Raw genomic sequence first — 20131 nt, 5'->3', positions numbered from 1 at the left:
TGGTAAATTCCAGTCTTCAGAAGGATATAAAAGGAGGAATAGGGGCTCCTCAGTCTTCACTTGAGATCAGCCATTGAACAGAGAGAGGAAGACAAGACAACAACCTGATCAACCTACAGCACCATGAAAACCACCTGCATGTGCCTGGCTCTCGCACTGGTCATAATGATGGCCGTTACCTCTGAGGCTTTCAGTAAGTAGGCTACAGGACATACACCAGTTTGCTGAGGTCAGGGCTAGAGTCAGTGCCTCCACTGTTTGCATATTGATAGAAAAAGACAGTCAGTTGTTGTAACACTTAGTAAGACATGAGAACACGCATTGTGATAACAGCTTCTTCTCCTTTTTGTCCCCCCTTTCAGTTTATAGCCTTGAAACAACTCCAAAGGGCTGTTGCTTTAAGTTCCTTGATGCAAGCATCAATATTCCAAAGAGTGACATTATTTCTGCTGAGAAAACTGATCCTAAGTGCCCTAAACCAGCAATTGTGTAAGTATAATTCAACTACATCATTGTGTCCAACTGATTATGTCTAAGTGAAATATTGATTGAGAGTCAGACTCCCTTTTGTACTATGTAGGCATAGTGATAAATTATTAATATATCTGTGCATGAAATAAACCTGTTCATGGATTATAACAACAACTTGTCCTTCCCTCAGTGTGACAGTTCCAGGCAGAGACTTCTGCGTGAGCCCCACCTCCAGGCTTGGCAAAAGACTTGCTGCCAAAGTGAATAAAAACTGACTGACATAATATGCTCTTATTCTTAAGAGACATTTAGACTTGCACTGAAATCAGAAGGAAGAACATCTTTTGCTTGTTTGTTTTTCTGTTTATGCTGTTTTCTTTATTGTCTGTGTTTTTGCTTGTTTTATATGCCCTCTGAATTTTGTACAAATATATTTTATATAAATAAATGTGACTTCTGCAATTCATGTGTGATTTGAGCAGTTTTTGAATTTCGCTAGTTCAGTGGACCTTGGCTATTTACAGAATGTTAAATGGAGTGAAGCCATGTAAAGTGAGGTAACCAGGTTTAGCACCCCCGGTGGCAAGCTGCAGTACAACATTTACCTCCACCCTTGTCATTGTTGTCACCTTGTCACATTTAAATTACAAAATATCTTATTTTCCATATCACTTTTCCTTAACTGTCCTTCTGCAATGTTTAATTTCAACGTTTTCAAATGTTGCGAAGCGCAGCTAATTACAAAAAAACACAAAAAACAGATTCACAAAAAAGCTGTAAATTAACAAAATCACACAAAAATTAAGGAAGTGTACATCAATTTCAGAACCCATGCAGCATTAAGGATAGACGGCAAATACACTCAACACAGTACACACAAATGCACAGCAAATACAGAAATGATGCAAATTAAAAAACACAGACTCCAAAAACGCTGCAAAACCACCAATGTGATCCAGCTCTCAAAAGTGCAAGCAAATTGCTCAACAGCAAATGTTGTTTTGTGGTTTTTTGCGGTTGCTATGCAAGCTAACAGAGATAAGGAAAGGTTTAGTTGTTCTAGTTATCATGCTGACATTAGAGCCACCTAAATGTAATTGCTGATTTGCTGCAAAACATGCAAATAGACAAAAACATGTGAATATTAAGAAAACATGCACATTTTACAACTGTATGTTTCTGTCACGTTTACATAAAACACCACATAAAACGTGTTCAATACATCTGTCAGAGGAAGTGAAATATTTTTATAAAGGGGACTTACATTGATTCTGTCCCTGAGCTTTGATTGATTTCTTCAATAGTGATTGATGCCTAATCACAGCACAATAGCATTCAGTGCTATTTCTCTCTCTAAACATAAGAACATAACATATTGTCCATAAACAACTTAGCCATTTGTAAAAATATCTGTACTGAAATAAACATTTGATTCATTACCAATTGTTTTATCATCTGAAGTCTTGTTACATTGTATGAAGAATTTGCCTTATATCCTCTTCCCAAGGCACAGTTGATCTGTGCATGGCAATTTTTGAATCATGGTGTGATTACTAATTAGCCCAATGTTGGAGACAATGCAAAACATTTGCTGGCATTTCAAAATCATATTACTTGAGAATGCACAAGTGTACAGAATGATGAACATGTTAAACCATTGGATTCAGGTTATTTTTATATACAGTTTGTCATGTGATGAGTGAAGAGTCCGCAAGCTATTCCACTGGCAATAATAGGTGTAGAGATGGACGCAGAGCTGTGAGCAGACTGCAAATATGATTCAATTTGATGTAAATCCAAAGTTAACTATCTCGCAAGCCATTTATCACAGCAACTAGTGACGTAGCACTGTTGGAAAGCTCAAGTCATGTGTGATGTGAACTACATGAGAAGAATGGGTTTGATAGGGCCCAAAGTTTTCTTGTTGTAGCCTACACCACTTTGGACAAAAGGGTCTGCCAAGAATTAATAACCATACAGTAAATAGAACCATAACCAATTGTAAAAGAAAACATTCTAAACCCTTTGTTGATGCCATAGTGCTGCTCCAGATTTATCGCCGTGACAACTTCACCTGGAATGTTTATTTAAGTTGGAGAATACAGTGCAGGGGATCTGAGATCATTGCTCTTGACAGAATCACTTCAAAGCGAACAGGTGAGAAAAATGAAGCTCAGAGAACTTTTCAGCTGCTGTCTACCTACCGGGTCCATAAGAATGAGAGGGTTTACACCAGCAAGAAGAAGCAAAGAAAGTAGTCTAAAGGAGAGCAGGAGGAACATGCAAAATATGTTCCTCTTCCTTGCCCGATGGTTAGGCTATTTGGATGATTAATGAAATAAACATTTGTTTTTGAAAATAACAGTGGTTAAAAAACATTTGAACTTAAATGAAGATACAAGATCATCTTTCTAACTTTGGTGTATTTTTATTTGATTATTTTATTATCAGAACCATCCTGAGCAGTAGGCTATGATGCTCCCAAAGATTGTTGATGCTCCCAGGGTTCGGTTCTGATGCTCCTCTCGACCTCTTATTATATATAGTAGGGGGGCCTATGTGTCTAATTTGGGGGCTTGTGGGATTCGCATGTTAATTTTTTGAGAGTATTATATCTTTGTTCTAGGGGTTCTTAAGAGTAAAAAAAAACATGTCTCCATTTTTTTTTGAAGGTTTTGAAGGACCCAAATCAAAGGTCAAATTCAGAAAAGGTCAAATTTGGTGTTTTGTCCATAAACCTCACATTGCTGGTATTATAGCATAGGGTTTGGTGCCAAAAAGCAAAGATATTCTACAAGGTAGTGTGCAAAAGTGGACCACATAAACAATCAAGCACAAAGTGCAGAGATCTCTGTTAAATCAAGTTTACTTGACTTTTACATAGTACCAGCTGAAGTCTGTAAGGTCTTCTGAAGCCTATGTAAGTGTGAAGAAAAGAAAGGGTAAAGGATCAGCTAGACAAACAGACAGGTGTGTGTGTGTGTGTAAGAGAGAGAAAGAGAGACACTACCAGCATGGACAGATTATGAACTTTCTGGCCCCTGGTCCCAGATGTATTAAGGGCCCCCCACTAATTGTTGCGGGGGACATTTTTTTAATTTATTTGATGTGATTTCCTGTATTCTGGTGCATTTTGGGGATGGCCAATACTTTATTTCAATCAGATTCATAGTCTGTGTGTTGATATGATGTGTTGATATTGAGGCAATGATTCCATGCAATGGCTTGGGCCCTCTGACTCCTTGGGCCTCTGGGTTTGGGCCCGGTAGGCCCGTGCAGTAATCCATCCCTGACTACCAGTGACAGTTGGCTGTTAATAGCTGGCAGTGATAGAATTTAGAATATCGAATAACTTGAAGCACATAGTGCTCTGTTCTTCATGGTTGGTGATATTAGTGACCTTCTAGCCTTCTACGTTTGAGCAAGCACATTTTCATAGTTCATGGTGGCACAGTCTAGTTTCTGAGGTGTGTCTTTCTGTTAGTCAGGTGATGGCACACATATTCTAAAAGAAACAGATTTTGGGCTATGTATCCAGTGGCAGATATGTGTGGACTGGTGAATGACCCATCACTAGAGACATATGCCAAATGTCTTGTTTTTGTCCATGAGAGAGTATGGAGATGGGTATCACAGATCAGCCAACGATTACATTGTTACAGTGCAGTTATTTTACAACAGAACAAACAGTTTGGCACAGGAACTGCTACAAATCGACCTGTAACAGTGAGCATCTGCAGCATGCTAAGATTCGCTACTAGAAATCATGTGAAGCAGGCAGGACTCAGTGTCTTCAGAAAAGACGCGGTAGACCATCTTCTGAACCTGCAGCAACACCTGCAACTGCATTAAGTCCATCTAGAGGGACACTTGTTCAGCAGCAGCTGCTGCCAGCATAGATAAGTGCTTCTTCTGTCAGAAGCAGACAAAAGAGCATCTTCATGAGATGTCCTCTTTCAATGCAGGCAACCAACAAAGAACTATAAGTAATATTTTGAAGTCAATGACTTAACAGGTAGCCAGTGTAAAGATGCTAGAATGGGGGAAATATGTTCATATTTTTTGTGTGTGTGAGCAGCTGCATTTTGTATAAGCTGTAAGCTCTTTAGACAGGTATTATTACAGCCAGCATAATAGCATTGCAATAGCATTGCAATAGTCTATCCTTGAGATGACAAAACATTTCTCGGCATCTGGTAAGGATAAGGACTTTCTTATCTTTGAAATGTTCCTTAAATGGTAAAATTAAGTTTTGGTGATCTGTTTTATTTGATTACTTAGTGCTAGGTCCTGGTTAATTATAACTCCTAGGTTTTTAACACTTGTGGATGAGGTCAGTGGAAGATCACTATATGTAGCCTGTGATGTGGATAGGATATTCCTCATCTTTTTAGAACCTAAAACCATGACTTCTGTTTTATCTGAGTTCAAAAGCAGGAAATTATTCGTCATCCATGTCTTTATATCTCTTATACATGTGTCAAGTTTGGCTAACAGTGTTAATTCATCAGGTTTTATGGAGAGGTATAGTTATGTATCATCTGCTAAACAACAGGGGCCTCAGTACTAAGCCTTGAGGCACTCCACATTTTACCATAATCTGGGTAGATGGTTTATTATGGACCTGTACAAATTGTTGACGGTTAGGAAGGTATGATCTAAACCAGTGTTTTTCAACCTTTTTTGTGCCACGGCACACTTTTGACACTTAAAATGTCCCACGGCACATTAACACACTAATCCTGTGTGAAGAAAAAATAAACATACCATAGCCTAAAATTTCAAATAATACACAGATATGGCCTTATTTTGGCTTCTATGCAAGACCTGCTCAATATAACAAGCGCCCTCTGTTTCATTTGTAGGTGACTATATCTAATTTAATTGTTGTATTGAACCGGATATGTGATGATTCTGTGAATACTGGATATGGGGCCCCCGTTGTACAATGCCTGCATACCACAAATAGTGCAATCATACAATCAATGAGAGTATGTGTGGTTATAAATTATTTGATGCAACAGTTGCTTTTCTGGACCAGTGAGTGACATTTGGGTATTTTTTTACGGCACGCCTGATGATCACGGTACACTAGTGTGCCCCGGCACAGTGGTTGAAAAACACTGATCTAAACAAAGCGAGTGCTGAGTCTTTGATGCCTATCAAATTTTCAAGCCTAAGTAGTATGTCATTGTCTATGGTGTCAAAGGCAGCGCTGAGGTCCAGGAAGACCAGTATCGATACAAGGCTAGGTTTTTTTGGGCTTAATAACAGATGTCTTAAACGACTGCGGTACATGCCTTGATAGCATTGAATTATTTATAATCTAGAGCAAAACATTATCCAGGAAGGGGAGAGCAGTCTTAAGAAGGTGAGTAGGAATAAGGTTTAGTAGACTAGTTGTAGTAGTAGACTAGTAGATTTTGTTGAGGAAATTGTGGAGGTGAGATCTAATATGTTGTGTATATGTAAATGAATTAAATGTTGTTTGAGGTCTCATCTGTGATTCTGTGATTTTGCTATCTCTCAGCAATGGAGTATGTGTATTTGGTGAAACTGATTGGTTATTGATCTTATCTCTAATTGTTTGACATACAATCATAATACTGACATACAATCATACTGTTAAAAATAGGAAAATAACTGTTTTGTGAACTTTATTCAACATAGCCAGTGATTTAGGCGAAATGCATGGTGTTAATTATAGTGAAATATACAAATTCACAGAAATAGGGTTAAGACAGGTTAAAAAAAAATGGAGACATCATTTTTCTCCATGTTCAATGACCTCTAAAGACAGTCCAACCACTCTCCAAAAATTAACATTTCAATCCCACAGAAACCACATAGGCCCCCTGACTAATATGTCTATGGTTGTAAACAAGAAGTTATTCTTTGACCCGGAAGTTAACTTGTTCAATCTGCAGTCGCGGATATTCTCCGTGGTATGTAGTTACTAGATTGTAGTATATTTTCTACTGTAACTGATTGTATATTAAACTTAGGGTTGAAACAGTTTGATTCATATGAACCATACACATAACATCTTCGTGTTGTTGTATCACTCTAATTTGTGGTACAAGTATATTGCTCTTGAGAGGTCTAACTAAATAGCTAACTGCTAACATTAGTTAGCTGCTGACGCTAGCTACATAGCCAGCTAAATAGGCACTTCCAGTGGCAGTTTGTTTAGTTTTACTTTACTATTGTTCACTGTTCACATGCTTACATACGTCCTATTGTATATATGTGGTTAGTTGCTTATACTATCGTTGTTTGTGTTAGCAATATTTTCACAGCAGGTAGCCGCTCTTAACGGCAGCAGCTTTTCACTTGGTGGTGAATGGTGTTGTTATATGGCTTGTCCCATAACGTTACCACAATCATCTTCCTTCAGTGTTGCGTCATGCGATCAAAGCGTGTTTAGTAACGTTAAAGAGTGCTTCAATTAAATTCTGAGACATTTGTCTGTCCAGTTCCCTGTGTGGTGCTCACTCGTGGTTGCCGCCTAAATTGTGTTAACGTTAACCTGTTTTATGTGCAGATGAGTGGAGACTCGCATGGGAATAAAGAGTTCCTTGAGCAGCTTCGGCTGCAGGAGCTCTACGGAGGAAGGCGTGGAGACGGAGATGACCCCTTCACTTTTGTGGACCCGGAGGATGGCACGGTGTATGATTGGGACCCTGACAAGAAAGCTTGGTTTCCGAAGGTAAACTCCTAAAGTATTTCCACAAACATCCTGTCGGAGGTGAAAGCACCACGTTTTGACATTCACAGCGTCCAACTCATAGACTGTATAATAAAGGTCCAACTCTGGCTCAATTTAATTACAATGAGTCTGGGTTATTACCTGCAGATTGACTGCCCACTTAAACTTCTATCTGTTCAATTTATTCTTTGTGAATCAGTGTGTAAAATCACCAGTCTCATTATTGTTATTTGCAGATAACAGATGACTTTTTGGCGGAGTACCATGCCAACTATGGCTTCGATGAGGAAGGGAATGCATCTGCATCAGTTCCATCCTCTGAAGCAACAGCAGCCAAGAAAGAGGAACCCGAGAAGACGGATAAGAGTAGCGACCAGGCCAAGGCCAAAGAGAAGGGAGAGAAGGGAGAGAAGAGAAAGGCAGATCCAGGTTTGTTTGTTATTGGCCTTTAGAATGTTGGAACATGAGGAGTCTGCTTTAAATCAGGACCATTCTAATAGATATTATATGTGTCCTAACAGAGCACCCTTTTTGTTTTTATTGCAGGCTGGTTTGATGTGGAGACTGACAAGAACACAAATGTTTATGTTTCAGGTAGGTTTCACTACTTTGATCAATGTAATGTAAGAGCCTGGGGCTGTTTAGATTTTGTGACATTGAGATGGACTGTGGTGAATGACTAACTTGGTATGATGACCTGACTTATGCGGAAAGGATTATTTGACCTTGTAATAGTTATACAATTAATACGATCTACTAATTTATGAGGGGGTCATTTGAATTCAACAAAGTCCTTTGAAATCTAAACCAGCGAATAAAAGTGTTACATTTTGAAATTTGGATTTATGTAACTCAACGGTCTGCTTGATGCTGGTTTGTGTTGGTTCAACTGACCCAGTTTGTACATTCATGTGCCTCTGCCTTCCAGGCCTACCCCTAGACATAACCGAAGAGGAGTTTGTGGAGTTCATGTCCAAATGTGGCATCGTCATGCGTGACCCCATCACAGAGGAGTACAAGGTGAAACTCTACAAGGACAAGGATGGAAACCAGAAAGGAGATGGACTCTGTTGCTATTTGAAGGTATGTGCAGGAAGTCTAGTTTGTGAAAAAAACTTTTGTGGTATGCTTAGAAACTGCTGAACCACAATTGTTTACGTATTGACTTACAGTTAAGGGCTATGGAACTGCGGTCCACATGTTTACTTCACTATTTGTTTATGTTTTACGTCTTTGTATAAGTAAGTATAAGTATATATACTCTTTTGATCCCGTGAGGGAAATTTGGTCTCTGCATTTATCCCAATCCGTGAATTAGTGAAACACAGTCAGTACACAATGAACACACAGTGAGGTGAAGCACACACTAATCCATCCCGGCGCAGTGAGCTGCCTGCAACAACAGCGGCGCTCGGGGCAATGAGGGGTTAGGTGCCTTGCTCAAGGGCACTTCAGCCGTGCCTACTGGTCGGGGTTCGAACCGGCAACCCTCCGGTTACAAATTCGAAGTGCTAACCAGTAGGCCACGGCTGTTGCTGTTTAAAGCGATGGTTCGGAGTAATTTCACCTTAGGGTCCTTTGCACCATGACCCCGAGCCAAACACCCTCCCAGAACCTGTTTTCCCTTGGTCGAACCCTGGTCGAGTAGCGCTGTCAGAAACTAATGACTTTCTGCAGGCGTAATGGAACCAACTTTTATCTCGTAAATTACCCCACTAATAATGCCCTGAATGGTACAAAACTTCTACAGTGGTACAACTATGTTCTTTACTCATAAAACGAGGTATTAGAAAGTTTGTAAGTACACCAGGAGTTTATTTAAATAACACTTGCCTGATGGATGCTACTATCTGCTGCTATACCGCTGCGTCGACGTTATTTCCGTGATTTGGGAAAAGCCCGTAAAAGTCCTGGCAGGAAGCATGCATAAGGATGTAGATTCAGGAATGCACTAATATTTTGTTCATAGTACCAGTTTGCAACAAGTTGCTTAATCAGATAGGCCTACACCATTATTACATTACATTACATTTGGCTGACGCATTTTTAACCAAAGCGACTAACAACATGGTAACAGTAAGTTTTAAAGCAATTCTCTCAACAATTTTAGGACAATTTTAAAACGCTAGAGTACAGTAAGAATAAGTGCATCAGTGAGTGCTGTTTTTAAACAGTTGAGTGTCAGTTCAAGATGGGTGGTAAGTGCTAGGATCAGCAAAACTTGTAAGTGTTGCTATGAGAGGAGATGTTCTCTAAAGAGCTGGGTCTTCAGGAGTTTTTTGAAAATGGAGAGGGATGACCCTGCCCTTGTAGGAACTGGCAGTGTGTTCCACCAACGAGGAACAACAGATGAGAAAAGTTTGGATTGGCCTGAGCGTATCTGTTGCAATATCTGTGTGTATTCCTACATTAGGTCTATTTCTTTGATAGTCAACATCATTTGCTACCACATAACAAATACCAAATAACAATACAAAAGTTTCTTACAAACTTTCCTGCATACTTCTTAAACGTGCTGCAGTCAGATTGGTGTCCTAAAGACATAACTAGATCTTGAGCATCTATTACCAGTGTTGAATGAGCAGTTTTTGCAGTGATCAAGACATTCCACATTGCTAGACATCACTTGAGTGAGGATAAGACTTATTTCCACTTCACAAATAACCATCGCTATCTGCAATAGCTACAGTACAGGGACATTAATCAGTTCATAACTGAGGATTTGAAGCTTTGGTGAACCACTGAACCACAGCAGTGTGAACCTAGCGACACTAGCTGAAAAGCAAAAAGATGGCCGCCACACATACATTTTTCAACATAAAAGTCCTTAGCAAACCAATATTTTTGGTTACATAAACTGGTTTGGGTAAGGACTTTTATGTTGAAAAATCTACATGTGGCAGCCATATTGGATTTTTTCATTAGTGTTGCTAGCTTCACACTGCTGTGGATTAGTGGTTCACCAAAGCTTCATTTGCCCATCACTATTCTTCAGCAACCATCAAACAGACACACTCTTCTATTTTTTTGCATTGCTGGAATTTGAATGATAGGAAAGAGCACCAGTGAGATGTTTTAACTAGGCAAGCACAGTCACCTTTACAGTAAAAGAAAATTACAGTGTAAATCCTCTGTAAAGACTGACAACTGTTCATAATAGTTAGTGACAAAGTACTTTCTACAGAAAAATGAGCAGTCACCTACTATTCTATCAATTTATTATCAAGGAATCTATTTTGCTTCTAAATGTCATACTGAATTTTAGCTATTATTTCAATTTATATTTTAATTTTAGCTTATTTTCATTTGCTACTTGAGGGTCATTGGGGTAATTCCTGTCCTGTCCTACAACATATCTGATACATAAAGAGTATATTAATGCCTTATTTTTTGCAATTCCTATGATATCTGATGGCAAAACCAAAAAGTATGTGAACTATGCTAATTATGCTAATTAGCAAGCTTAAAACTCAGAATTGAGCTTGGTAAACAAAATATTTGAATTCATCACCCTTAAATTGTGTGAAATAGCCCCTTTACCGACTTTTCCTCAAATTTGCCAACAGGACTTTTTCTGAATGTTTGTTAGCTATCTGCTCTCCCTCTATAAGTAGAATGTTCCAATTCGATCTAACAGGCCTGTTATTAAGTTTGTTGCAGATTATGTCTGCCGTTCTAAAAACTGTTTTCTAAAAGCTCTTGGACTCTGTGTGCCCTTCCCCGCTGCAGAAAGAGTCTGTGGCCCTGGCAGAGCGCCTGTTGGATGAGAGTGAGATCAGGGGTTACCAGCTGCACGTGGAGGCGGCCCGCTTCGAGCTCAAGGGCACGTACGACGCCAGCAAGAAGAAGAAGAAGTCAAAAGAATACCGCAAGAAACTGAAGGCGCAGCAAAAGTATGTTCATTATATATCGATATGATGTGTTGTCTGCATTTGATGTGTGTTCGTTCAACAGAAATACGGTTATTATTTCATTTTGCACAGACATCATGCTGTTGTTATATCTACTGTAACTTTTGTAGGTGCGGATGCTGACCCTTTAGCTGTGTGTGTGTGTCTGTGTGTGTGTGTGTGTCTGTGTGTGTGTGGGTCATGCATGCATGTTTCTTTGCAAATAATCTCTTCTGAGAACTGGTTGTGTACAATCTGATATCTTCCCTCTTGCTCCAGGCAGTTGGACTGGCGGCCTGAGAAAAAAGGAGAGGTCCGTAAACGGCATGAGCGAGTAGTGATCATCCGGAACATGTTTCATCCCAGTGACTTTGAGGTGAGAGATTTCCCCACACAGCAGGTGCTCAGAATGTAAGTAAGTATAAGTATATATACTCTTTTGATCCTGTGAGGGAAATTTCGTCTCTGCATTTATCCCAATCCGTGAATTAGTTAAACACACTCAGCACTCAGTGAACACACAGTGAGGTGAAGCACACACTAATCCCGGCGCAGTGAGCTCAACAACAGCGGCGCTCGGGGAACAGTGACTAAGCACTAACCAGTATGGCTGCCCCATGTAGTGATCTGTCCACAATCTGTATGGTCTGTTGCTTTGTAGACTACAGGTATTTGAAGAGGCAGTTTCAATGATGCCAATTCTATAAGACCATGACAAAGAAAACTTGTTATGGAGTCAATGACAGGGAATAATGCAAATTGATAATTTTATACACACTGTTCTCCAACACTGACGATTTCGGTGGTATGAGGAATTTGGAATTGGCTCATTCTTGTCTAGAGATCTCTGTTGCTCTGGGTTTTAATACATGACTCTTCAGCCTCCTCCCGGTTCATAGACATGGATATAATTAATTAGCCATCTGTACAGATGGTGTAAGCACAGGGTTCAGACCTCCTCATGAATCCCAAAAAGAAATGGATCCAAGTTAACACGCTTACAAGCTCTCCAAATGCTCTTGAGATTTTACAGTTTTGTGTAATGATCCTCAGTGCACTCCTACTTACTCAAACATGCACTCTGCGATAACTGCTTGACATTTGCTGTCAGCAGTTATATATTAAAACGGCTTATGTTTGTGCGTGTGTGTATATCTGTCAGTGAGAGAGAGACTTGTGAAAATGGGTGTGCCATTATGAAGAGCGAGTTTGGCTACATTCTGCTTCAGGATGGCTAGAGGAATGCAGGTGTTTGAGATGGCAGGAGGAATGCAGGTGTCTCTCTGCTGTGCCTGCAGTGATGGGTTCACTACTTCCTCACACCGAACATTCTCCTATGTCCTCTGTGGAATGACATGAATGTGAGAAATAACAGGAGGAAGAGTGAACACAATGGGAGTGTTTTTTTTTTTTTTGTAATTCACCTTCTAGGTAAAGCATGCAGAATAAAGAAACATTTCAAATGTATTAGTATTAACAACAGAGTGTTTATCAATTTAAATGTTTTCAGGTCCTAAAAGAACTAACTAAATGCAGCATTAAAGTGCCTGTAATTTTTCAAAGTGTCTGAAAAATTCACCCTGAACAGAGTAGCGGACTGTTCCTTCAGAAATATGACATATTTTATTTCCCCCCATAAAACAGACTGGAGATGGCTTGCGTTTCAACAAAACAAACTTCTCTTGTGAGATTTATGTGTGATGATACATTTTTTTCAGTGTTTACACATTTAGCAGAAAAGCTATTTGTAATGTGCTGTTTTTTTTTGTCTATTCAGGAAGACCCTCTTGTTTTGAACGAGTACAGAGAAGACCTCAGAACAGAGTGTGAGAAATTTGGCGATGTAAAGAAAGTCATCATATTCGATGTAAGCCGAAAAACAACAACAACAGCCTCCTTCCTTTAAATCTCTATGTATGCACTGATAGTAAATGAAACATCCTTAAACCATGCTTAAGTGTACTTCATAGCTGGCTGTGCCTTCTTTTCTTCAGAGACACCCTGATGGAGTGGCTTCAGTGGCGTTTAAGGAGCCTGAGCATGGTGACGCTTGCATACTGGCATTAAATGGCCGATGGTTCGGGGGGAGGCAGCTGTCAGCTGCGCTGTGGGACGGCAACACTGATTATCAGGTGAGAGCCTGTCTCATGAGGACCACTGGCTGGGAATGGGAACCTCTGCAGAATGTGATGCTTTTTTTATTTTATTAGAAACATGTTCTTTTACATGTGTTTATAAGGACAGAAAATGTGTGTGCATAAATAAGCATGTGTCTAGGGCTTTATAGTGTATGTTCTAGTAAGGCAGCCTCAAGTTTATTTTTAGTACTGCTTTCCTTTTTGAATGCTTGTCCTTCTGTGATCTCATTCCTCTACTTCCTTGTTCTACTCCTCCACCCCCCTGATCTCTAACAAGGATGTGCCACATTGTATTTCTAATCGACATTCCATCAAATTCTTCCCCATGATGAGAATTTGTCATAGCACAATATTAATGATAGAGTTAGTGAAATGTTTGATATGTGCTGGAAGATGGATGGCTCACATGTAGAATGAGAACAAACATCATGGAATGCAAATTGTAGAGGAGGAAGAGTTCATTGCTAATGATCCTGATCCTTTGTTGTGTTTGCACGGCTCAAGACTGTAAGCTAACATAACAGTTGATAAACAGCTGAAAAAACAGTGGTGAACATTACTGTTATCGCCAAAAATAGCATGCAATATTGTGAAACAGTTTTAAAGGAGAATTCCGGTGTGATATTGACCTAAAGTGTATTGAAACATGATACCGAGTGTGAACGTATGTCTCATAGCCCATCTCGTTACTTACAGTAGCAGCAACTGGAATCCATGCATTTTCACTGAATTATTTTTGGAATCTGATCCCTTATCATACCTGTTCATTCTTACTCGTTGCTCGACTTATCGTGACTAAATTCAAGATGGCTGCAAACGCTAAACTTCGTGAAGATACTGTCTGTATAAATCGTCTTGTAAGTAAACTACCAGTGCTTTTTCAATGTTCTCAATGTCTCGTTTTAAATGTCAGGGCCCTCGGAAGTCTACCAATGAAGTGTGGAGATACATTGAGCCTCGTAAATGGGTGTAAAACAGTGATTTATTTGCATGGCTAGCCCGATGTCAAGCACCACTATTGAAAAGCTGTTGGTAGCATTGGCTAACTAGCGCCAGATTTTGGAGTGCAGGGGACAAGCCGAGATGGGCTATGAGACATACGTTCACACTCGGTATCATGTTTCAATACACTTTAGGTCAATATCACACCGGAATTCTCCTTTAAGTCCATATTGACCACCCCTACTCTCTAAAACGTCTTGTGTCTCTGACCCTTCGGTGCAGGTGGAGGAGACGAGCCGTGAGCGTGAGGAACGGCTGAAAGGCTGGGAGACTTTCCTGGACGGGAGCAAGGGGCCCACGGACGCCTCGACAGCAGCGGCGGCAGCGGCCGCAGCTCAGGGAGACGTCCCCAAAAGCAGCAGTGGAGCCGACGCACCTCCGACGGCGGCCTCCAACGGTCAGGCCGCCACAGAAGCGGCGGCGTCCACGGCCGAGACGCCTGCCGAGGGCACGTCGGGGGCAGTGCAGAGCCAGGAGGCAGACGAGGAGTGTCGTGACCCGGGCGCCGAGTCAACAGACAGCAGCGTGGCCGGCAGCGATGAGGAGGACGGAGGAGAGGATGCTTAGAGGAGAGATGCCTCTATACTCTCCCTCCATCCCGCACTAATCCCCTCTCCACTCAAACCACACTGCAGAGCTCCCGCAGCGCTGGACCGTTTTGTCCTGAATTGTCCCTTCAGTAGTACAGAAGATGCCCCCTTTGTTTGTGAAAAGTCTTGACTTTGTGTTTGTGTGCTGTGCAGCAGTCTTTTAATTTGTCATCGATTAAGTGTCATGTCTTCACTTTCATGTGTTCTTTTGAGAATTTTTCTTTTTTTATATAATTAAAATTCTAAAGTACTGGTAATGTTTGGTATTTTGTTATACTGTAAGCCTGCCTCTTTTGACTGAGACCAGTGTACTAACTACCACCAACTACCATCCCGTGTATCAAGAATGAATAGCTGGACTGAAGTTGTCTTGTTTTGAATTTCCAGATTTAATTTTTTAGAATTTTGGCTAAATTGTATACTAAGAAAAAAATCTATTTGATTATTTTAGAATTGTACTAAAAAGCTGTTAATTACACTACATCAGAATTACTGTGACACCATGTTCATGAAAGCAACATTTGTAGAGCTTGTGAAATATAAATGGCTGCAACAGGAGAATTTGAGCATCTGTCTGCAGAGTCTTCGCTTCGTGTTTGCTTTAGAGCTTACCTTATGGCCAAAAACATCCTTCTCAATGTCATCTCAGTACATCATTACAACCTGAGTGTCAACATGGAACCTGCTTATAGCACACACACACCCCTTCCCTCGCTAACGTGCCTGTTTCCAGTCAAACTAGACGGGCCACATTCTGTCTGCTAAAAGCCATAAAGCCACATACCAATGCAAGTCAAAGTATCGGCTGAGGAACACCGAGCCAGTCCCATTTGATGTTGGTGCATTCAGCTAGTAGCTGTGTATGTGGACTGGCACTTTCAAGGACTTACCGCAACTCTTCATTTGGAAATAATTTGTATGTGTAAACTTTTATGAAGGTAAGACATCTCAGTAAATGCCCCTTGTGTGTAGACGGGCTCAGGAAACTGTCCAAATCTGAATTATGATCCAGCAGTGATCTATTTAGCATAATAAAATATGTGCCTAAATCACATGGTTAATGACTGAAATCATTGAGCTCCTATTTGAAATGTGCAGTGTTGAGTGAGATGGAGGGAACCCAACAACTTGTTGTCCATGTAGGATCTGAGCGTGTCTGTCAAATGGAGAATATGAGGGTAGAGAGTCTGGCGGAGGCGTCGGAGAGAAATGCACCACAGAGGGTGCTCTTCACGTACTACCAGGGGGACATCAACAGTGTGGTGGACGAGCACTTCTCACGCGCCCTCAAAAAGGCCAATCTCCCCAAAGACCTCAGCATCAAAGCCGGCTCTCCCAAAGACCCCCAAGTCAGCAAGCCACGGAGCAGAACCAAAGCTATCAAAACAGGTTTGTGCTGTAATGCTTACTCGCTGAATTAATTAAGTCTCATAAAAAGTTATGGTTTGTGTGTTAATAGTTTTTGTTAATATGAAAACTCATTTATTGTTGGTATTTGATATTGTTATTGATATTGATGTTATTATTTTAGGTACTGTGCATATGCTGTTAGTAACTTTGACAAAAGCATCTGCCAAATACCATAACCATCTCTTTCATGCTTGAACAGATAGTTGAAAGCTATTTCTATGAACAGATAGGGAGGCTTTGGTCTCTGTAGTTCCATGTTTGTGAGGCATTACCATTGTGAAACTGTAAAGCAAACAAGATGAAGACAAAGGAAATTATTTTTGGAAAACCACCTAATCTTTAACTGTCTCCAGTGAAGATTCACAATTCAGAAATCAATCAAGTCCCGACCTACAAGTACTTGGGTGTCATGATAGACAAAAACCTCTCATGGACCTCTCACATAGAATTTACCTGCAAAAAGATACAACGGCGTTCTTTACGTCTGTAATTCAGAGTGTAATGCTTTATTGTAGCACAGTTTGGCAGAGTAGCCTTTCAGTCAAAGATAAGGCAAAGCTATATCATCAAATCAAAATTTGTTCAAAGATCATTGGGCTACCTGTAGCACACCTTTTCCAGGAAGCTTACAACAAGAGAATGCTCAGGCTGGCCAAATATATTTCCACTGACATCTCACACGTCTTACACAGAGAATATCAGCTACTGCCCTCAAACAGGCGCTTTAGAGTTCCTTCTTTCAACCGCATCAGACTTAGATACTCTTATACATCATTCAATCCTTTTATTAAACCAGCAACATTAAGATCTAGTGAATTATTTATTAATGGATGTAATGTCTCTAAGTGATAAAAGTTTGGATATATTGATGTAGCCTCTTTGTAATTGTACTGTATGCTTTGTCTTCTGTCATGCTTGATACTGTCATTTGTGGATATGTTTCATGTTTGCCTGTTGATGCTTTATGTCCTACATGTATGTCTTCATGTCTGTCTATTGATGCTATATGTCTAAAATGTATGTACTGTATATGTCCTCATATCCTTACATGAGCTGTCCAGGGATGCAAAAAGAAATTCAGTTCAAACTGACAAATAAAGTTTGTATCGTATTGTATCGTAAGAAAATGTTACATCAAATCATATGTAATATAATCTCTGCTCTGTCCATCCTTTTGTTTTGCTACAGAGCCACCCACCTCGACATGGAACCCGTCCAGCCCAGATTGGTCCAAGAGCCCTTTTCCCTCCAGTTCTGGCCTGGCCCAGTTCTCGTCGGCCGAGAGCCCGGTTGCCTCTCAGGGTGTAATCATGGGCCCAGGTGTGTGGAGCTACCCCAACGGACCAGGCGCGGGCTTTGACGTGACCCGGCTCTACCAACTGCCGGGCCCCGCAGAGAGCTCCTCCGGCTCCTTCCTCAGCATGCTACACATGGACCGTCCAGCAGGGGGAGTACTCATGGATTCCAAGGTGGAGAGTCCAGGCTGGGATTCACCTTCTGCTTTCAGAGACTCAGTGGGCAACAGGATCAGCCTAGACTCAGGTACTTATCTGATTTGATATAGTGTACACACCATTTTTAATGTACATTCAGACATATCTTGACATTCTTTATAACAGGAATGAGCTAAACTTTATAGGGATATTTCACCTTTTGGGGAAATACACTTGTTTTCCACCTCCCCTTGAGTTAAACAATTGAGTTTTACCTTTCCCCAGTTCATCCAGCCATTCTCTGAGTCTGACAGTAGCACTTTTAGCTCCAGCTCATTGAATCAGATTAGACCATTAGCATCTCTCCTATAAGATAACGGTCTAATCTGATTCAATGAGCTGGAGCTAAAAGTGTTACTGTCAGACTCACACTGAACGGCTGGATGAACTGGGGAAAGGTAAAACTCAATTGTTTAACTCAAGGGAAGGTGGAAAACGAGTGTATTTCCCCAAAATGGTGGAATATCCCTTTATGTGCACAGTTACTTTGAGGAATTGCTCTTTAGTGTTATTGACCGACTGTTGATCAGGCTCTTTCCCACTGATGTTGAGCAACATATTTAAATATCAGTAGGAAACTTGTTACAAGCATCCAACCAGAACATTAGGAAACCGTTAATGTGATTGTCCCACAACATCACTCAAAAAGTTGCTGCATGTATCATCACCTTTATGATCATCACCTCTCCTACCAATATCACAAGCATATCACAATATTCTTTAGAGGCATGTATTGATATATCCCAGAGGGTGAATTTGACCAGGCTTCCTTGGATGTCAAAACCATCATGGCTACTGACTATAAGCAAAATGTATTACTTTACGCTAGTGTTACTGCTACTATTTGAGTTCAGATATAGTATATGATTTCGAGACGTATTGTGTGTTTCTCTCAGGTGTCCAAGTGCCAGAAAAGACCAAGGACTTGTATTGGTACTAAAAGAAGAGCCACCTTTTTTCCTTTGTGGGGAGGATTTATTTTGACGTTACGGACATGGGCATCAATAAGCTGTTATCCCACACTGCCCATTCAGCAGAGAGGCTGGGAGAATCAAGCCTAAAAAATGGACTGATTTGCAACACACAAAGAACGTGGATATCCCAGATCCTCTCTGTGGGTGTATCTGTCTCTCTAACAGTCACAGTCACAATACGGACACGTCGTGTTCCTCAGAAAACCTGTTAGGGGAAAGTTTGTTGTTACACTATGTGCAGGCTCGCCAAGACATGTGATGCAGACATGGAGATTGGCCTGAAGGCACCCTGGAGGGACTGGGATGATGGGTACTGTCATGGACAAAGACTCCACAGTTCTGCCAGTGACTGACATGTCCTCACAAGTCCATGCACAGCTTATGCCTTGTATTCAACTCATCTTGAACACTCTTAGTAGTGTAGTAGTCATTGTTGGTTATTCATCTTTTTCCTTCCATGCCGTTTTTTTAAGAATGCTGCATCACATATTCACTTTTCATTCTCTTTATCTATAGACAGTTAGAGATTAGGTTAGTGGCCATATGAGTGCTTAGGTTCCCTAAGTATGATCATGTTGTTCATACATAAACATGCTGTTAACACATTATGGATAGTGAACATTAGGCACATTACTAAAAAGTCAGAATTGTTTAATAATTAATATCTTATATTCCTCGTAAAATAGCATTTTTTACATAATAGCCATTGAGTTTATCCCATGATAAACTGATGATATACAGTAGGAGGCAAACTGTGAATATTAATATTTTGCCGTCGTATGCAACAGAAAACATGGATAGTTCTTTATTTGATTTACATCTGTAGTTTATATCTCCAGGAAAGTCCCAGTGTTAGGGTAAAATAAGAACTTACACAAATACACACACATACTATACATACGCATAAAATACTCAATTAAAATCAGTAGGGTCGGATATGTGAGATTTAACAATTATTTTAATGGGAAAGTGGTTCTGACCAATAAATGTCATCCCTTGATATATGTTTTTCCCTTTATTTTGTAGAAACCTAAACTTAGTCTTGAAAGCTCATTGGATACGAATTACAACACAATGTTCTGATATGGATTAGCATATCAAACGAATAATGATTGAATAAAGAATAAATATTACAACTAATACAAATGTTACACAGTCTCACAATACAGTGGAGAAATTCATTATTTTGCATGTGTGTGTGTTTGTGTGTGTGTGTGTGTGTGAGTGAGAGAGATAGAGGGGGAGAGAGAGGGAGAGTCCGAGTCCGGGTGTGTGTCTGTGTGTGTGTGTGTGTGTGTGTGTGTGTCAATCCCGATGAAGTGCATTCACGTGCGGCCTGCCTTTTTATGTCTACTGCCACGGAGGTGACGTGGCCACAGTGGTGACAGATGCTTCAGTAAATCAACCAAGCTCCATGATCGCCCACTTGTTCGCTCATTAATACTTTCCTGCAT

At 40.4% G+C, this 20131-nt stretch overlaps 3 protein-coding genes across 5 annotated transcripts; all 3 read left to right on the top strand.

The window, feature by feature from the left end:
- Positions 1-88: 88 nt before the first annotated feature.
- LOC125309575 (C-C motif chemokine 18-like) lies at positions 89-877 on the top strand. The gene is made up of 3 exons (XM_048266596.1): positions 89-193; positions 363-489; positions 662-877. The coding sequence occupies exons 1-3, from the start codon at positions 124-126 to the stop codon at positions 744-746; spliced, it is 282 nt and encodes a 93-aa protein (XP_048122553.1). The 5' UTR covers positions 89-123; the 3' UTR covers positions 747-877.
- A 1718-nt stretch (positions 878-2595) lies between these two features.
- htatsf1 (HIV-1 Tat specific factor 1) lies at positions 2596-15057 on the top strand. Of its 2 annotated transcripts, none has more exons than XM_048266414.1 (10): positions 2596-2628; positions 7016-7180; positions 7417-7609; positions 7727-7774; positions 8109-8263; positions 10910-11073; positions 11350-11446; positions 12848-12937; positions 13065-13202; positions 14433-15057. In XM_048266414.1, the coding sequence occupies exons 2-10, from the start codon at positions 7016-7018 to the stop codon at positions 14775-14777; spliced, it is 1395 nt and encodes a 464-aa protein (XP_048122371.1). In that variant the 5' UTR covers positions 2596-2628; the 3' UTR covers positions 14778-15057. The 2 variants fall into 2 exon arrangements, with proteins under 2 accessions (XP_048122371.1, XP_048122377.1); XM_048266420.1 differs by lacking the exon at positions 2596-2628 and adding an exon at positions 6368-6416.
- Positions 15058-15178: 121 nt separating this feature from the next.
- si:ch73-52f15.5 (uncharacterized protein LOC100150557 homolog) lies at positions 15179-19828 on the top strand. Of its 2 annotated transcripts, none has more exons than XM_048266530.1 (4): positions 15179-15738; positions 15944-16189; positions 17399-17752; positions 18600-19828. In XM_048266530.1, exons 2-4 carry the CDS (start codon positions 15964-15966, stop codon positions 18641-18643), a joined length of 624 nt encoding a protein of 207 aa, XP_048122487.1. In that variant the 5' UTR covers positions 15179-15738; positions 15944-15963; the 3' UTR covers positions 18644-19828. The 2 variants fall into 2 exon arrangements, with proteins under 2 accessions (XP_048122487.1, XP_048122478.1); XM_048266521.1 differs by having other exon boundaries at positions 15899-16189.
- Positions 19829-20131: the final 303 nt, after the last annotated feature.

Source organism: Alosa alosa, chromosome 2, assembly GCF_017589495.1.
Source record: "Alosa alosa isolate M-15738 ecotype Scorff River chromosome 2, AALO_Geno_1.1, whole genome shotgun sequence".
NCBI classification, from domain to species: Eukaryota; Metazoa; Chordata; class Actinopteri; order Clupeiformes; family Clupeidae; genus Alosa; species Alosa alosa.
Note: the sequence above shows the minus strand (reverse complement) of the source record. Positions and strands in the feature narration are given on the sequence as shown.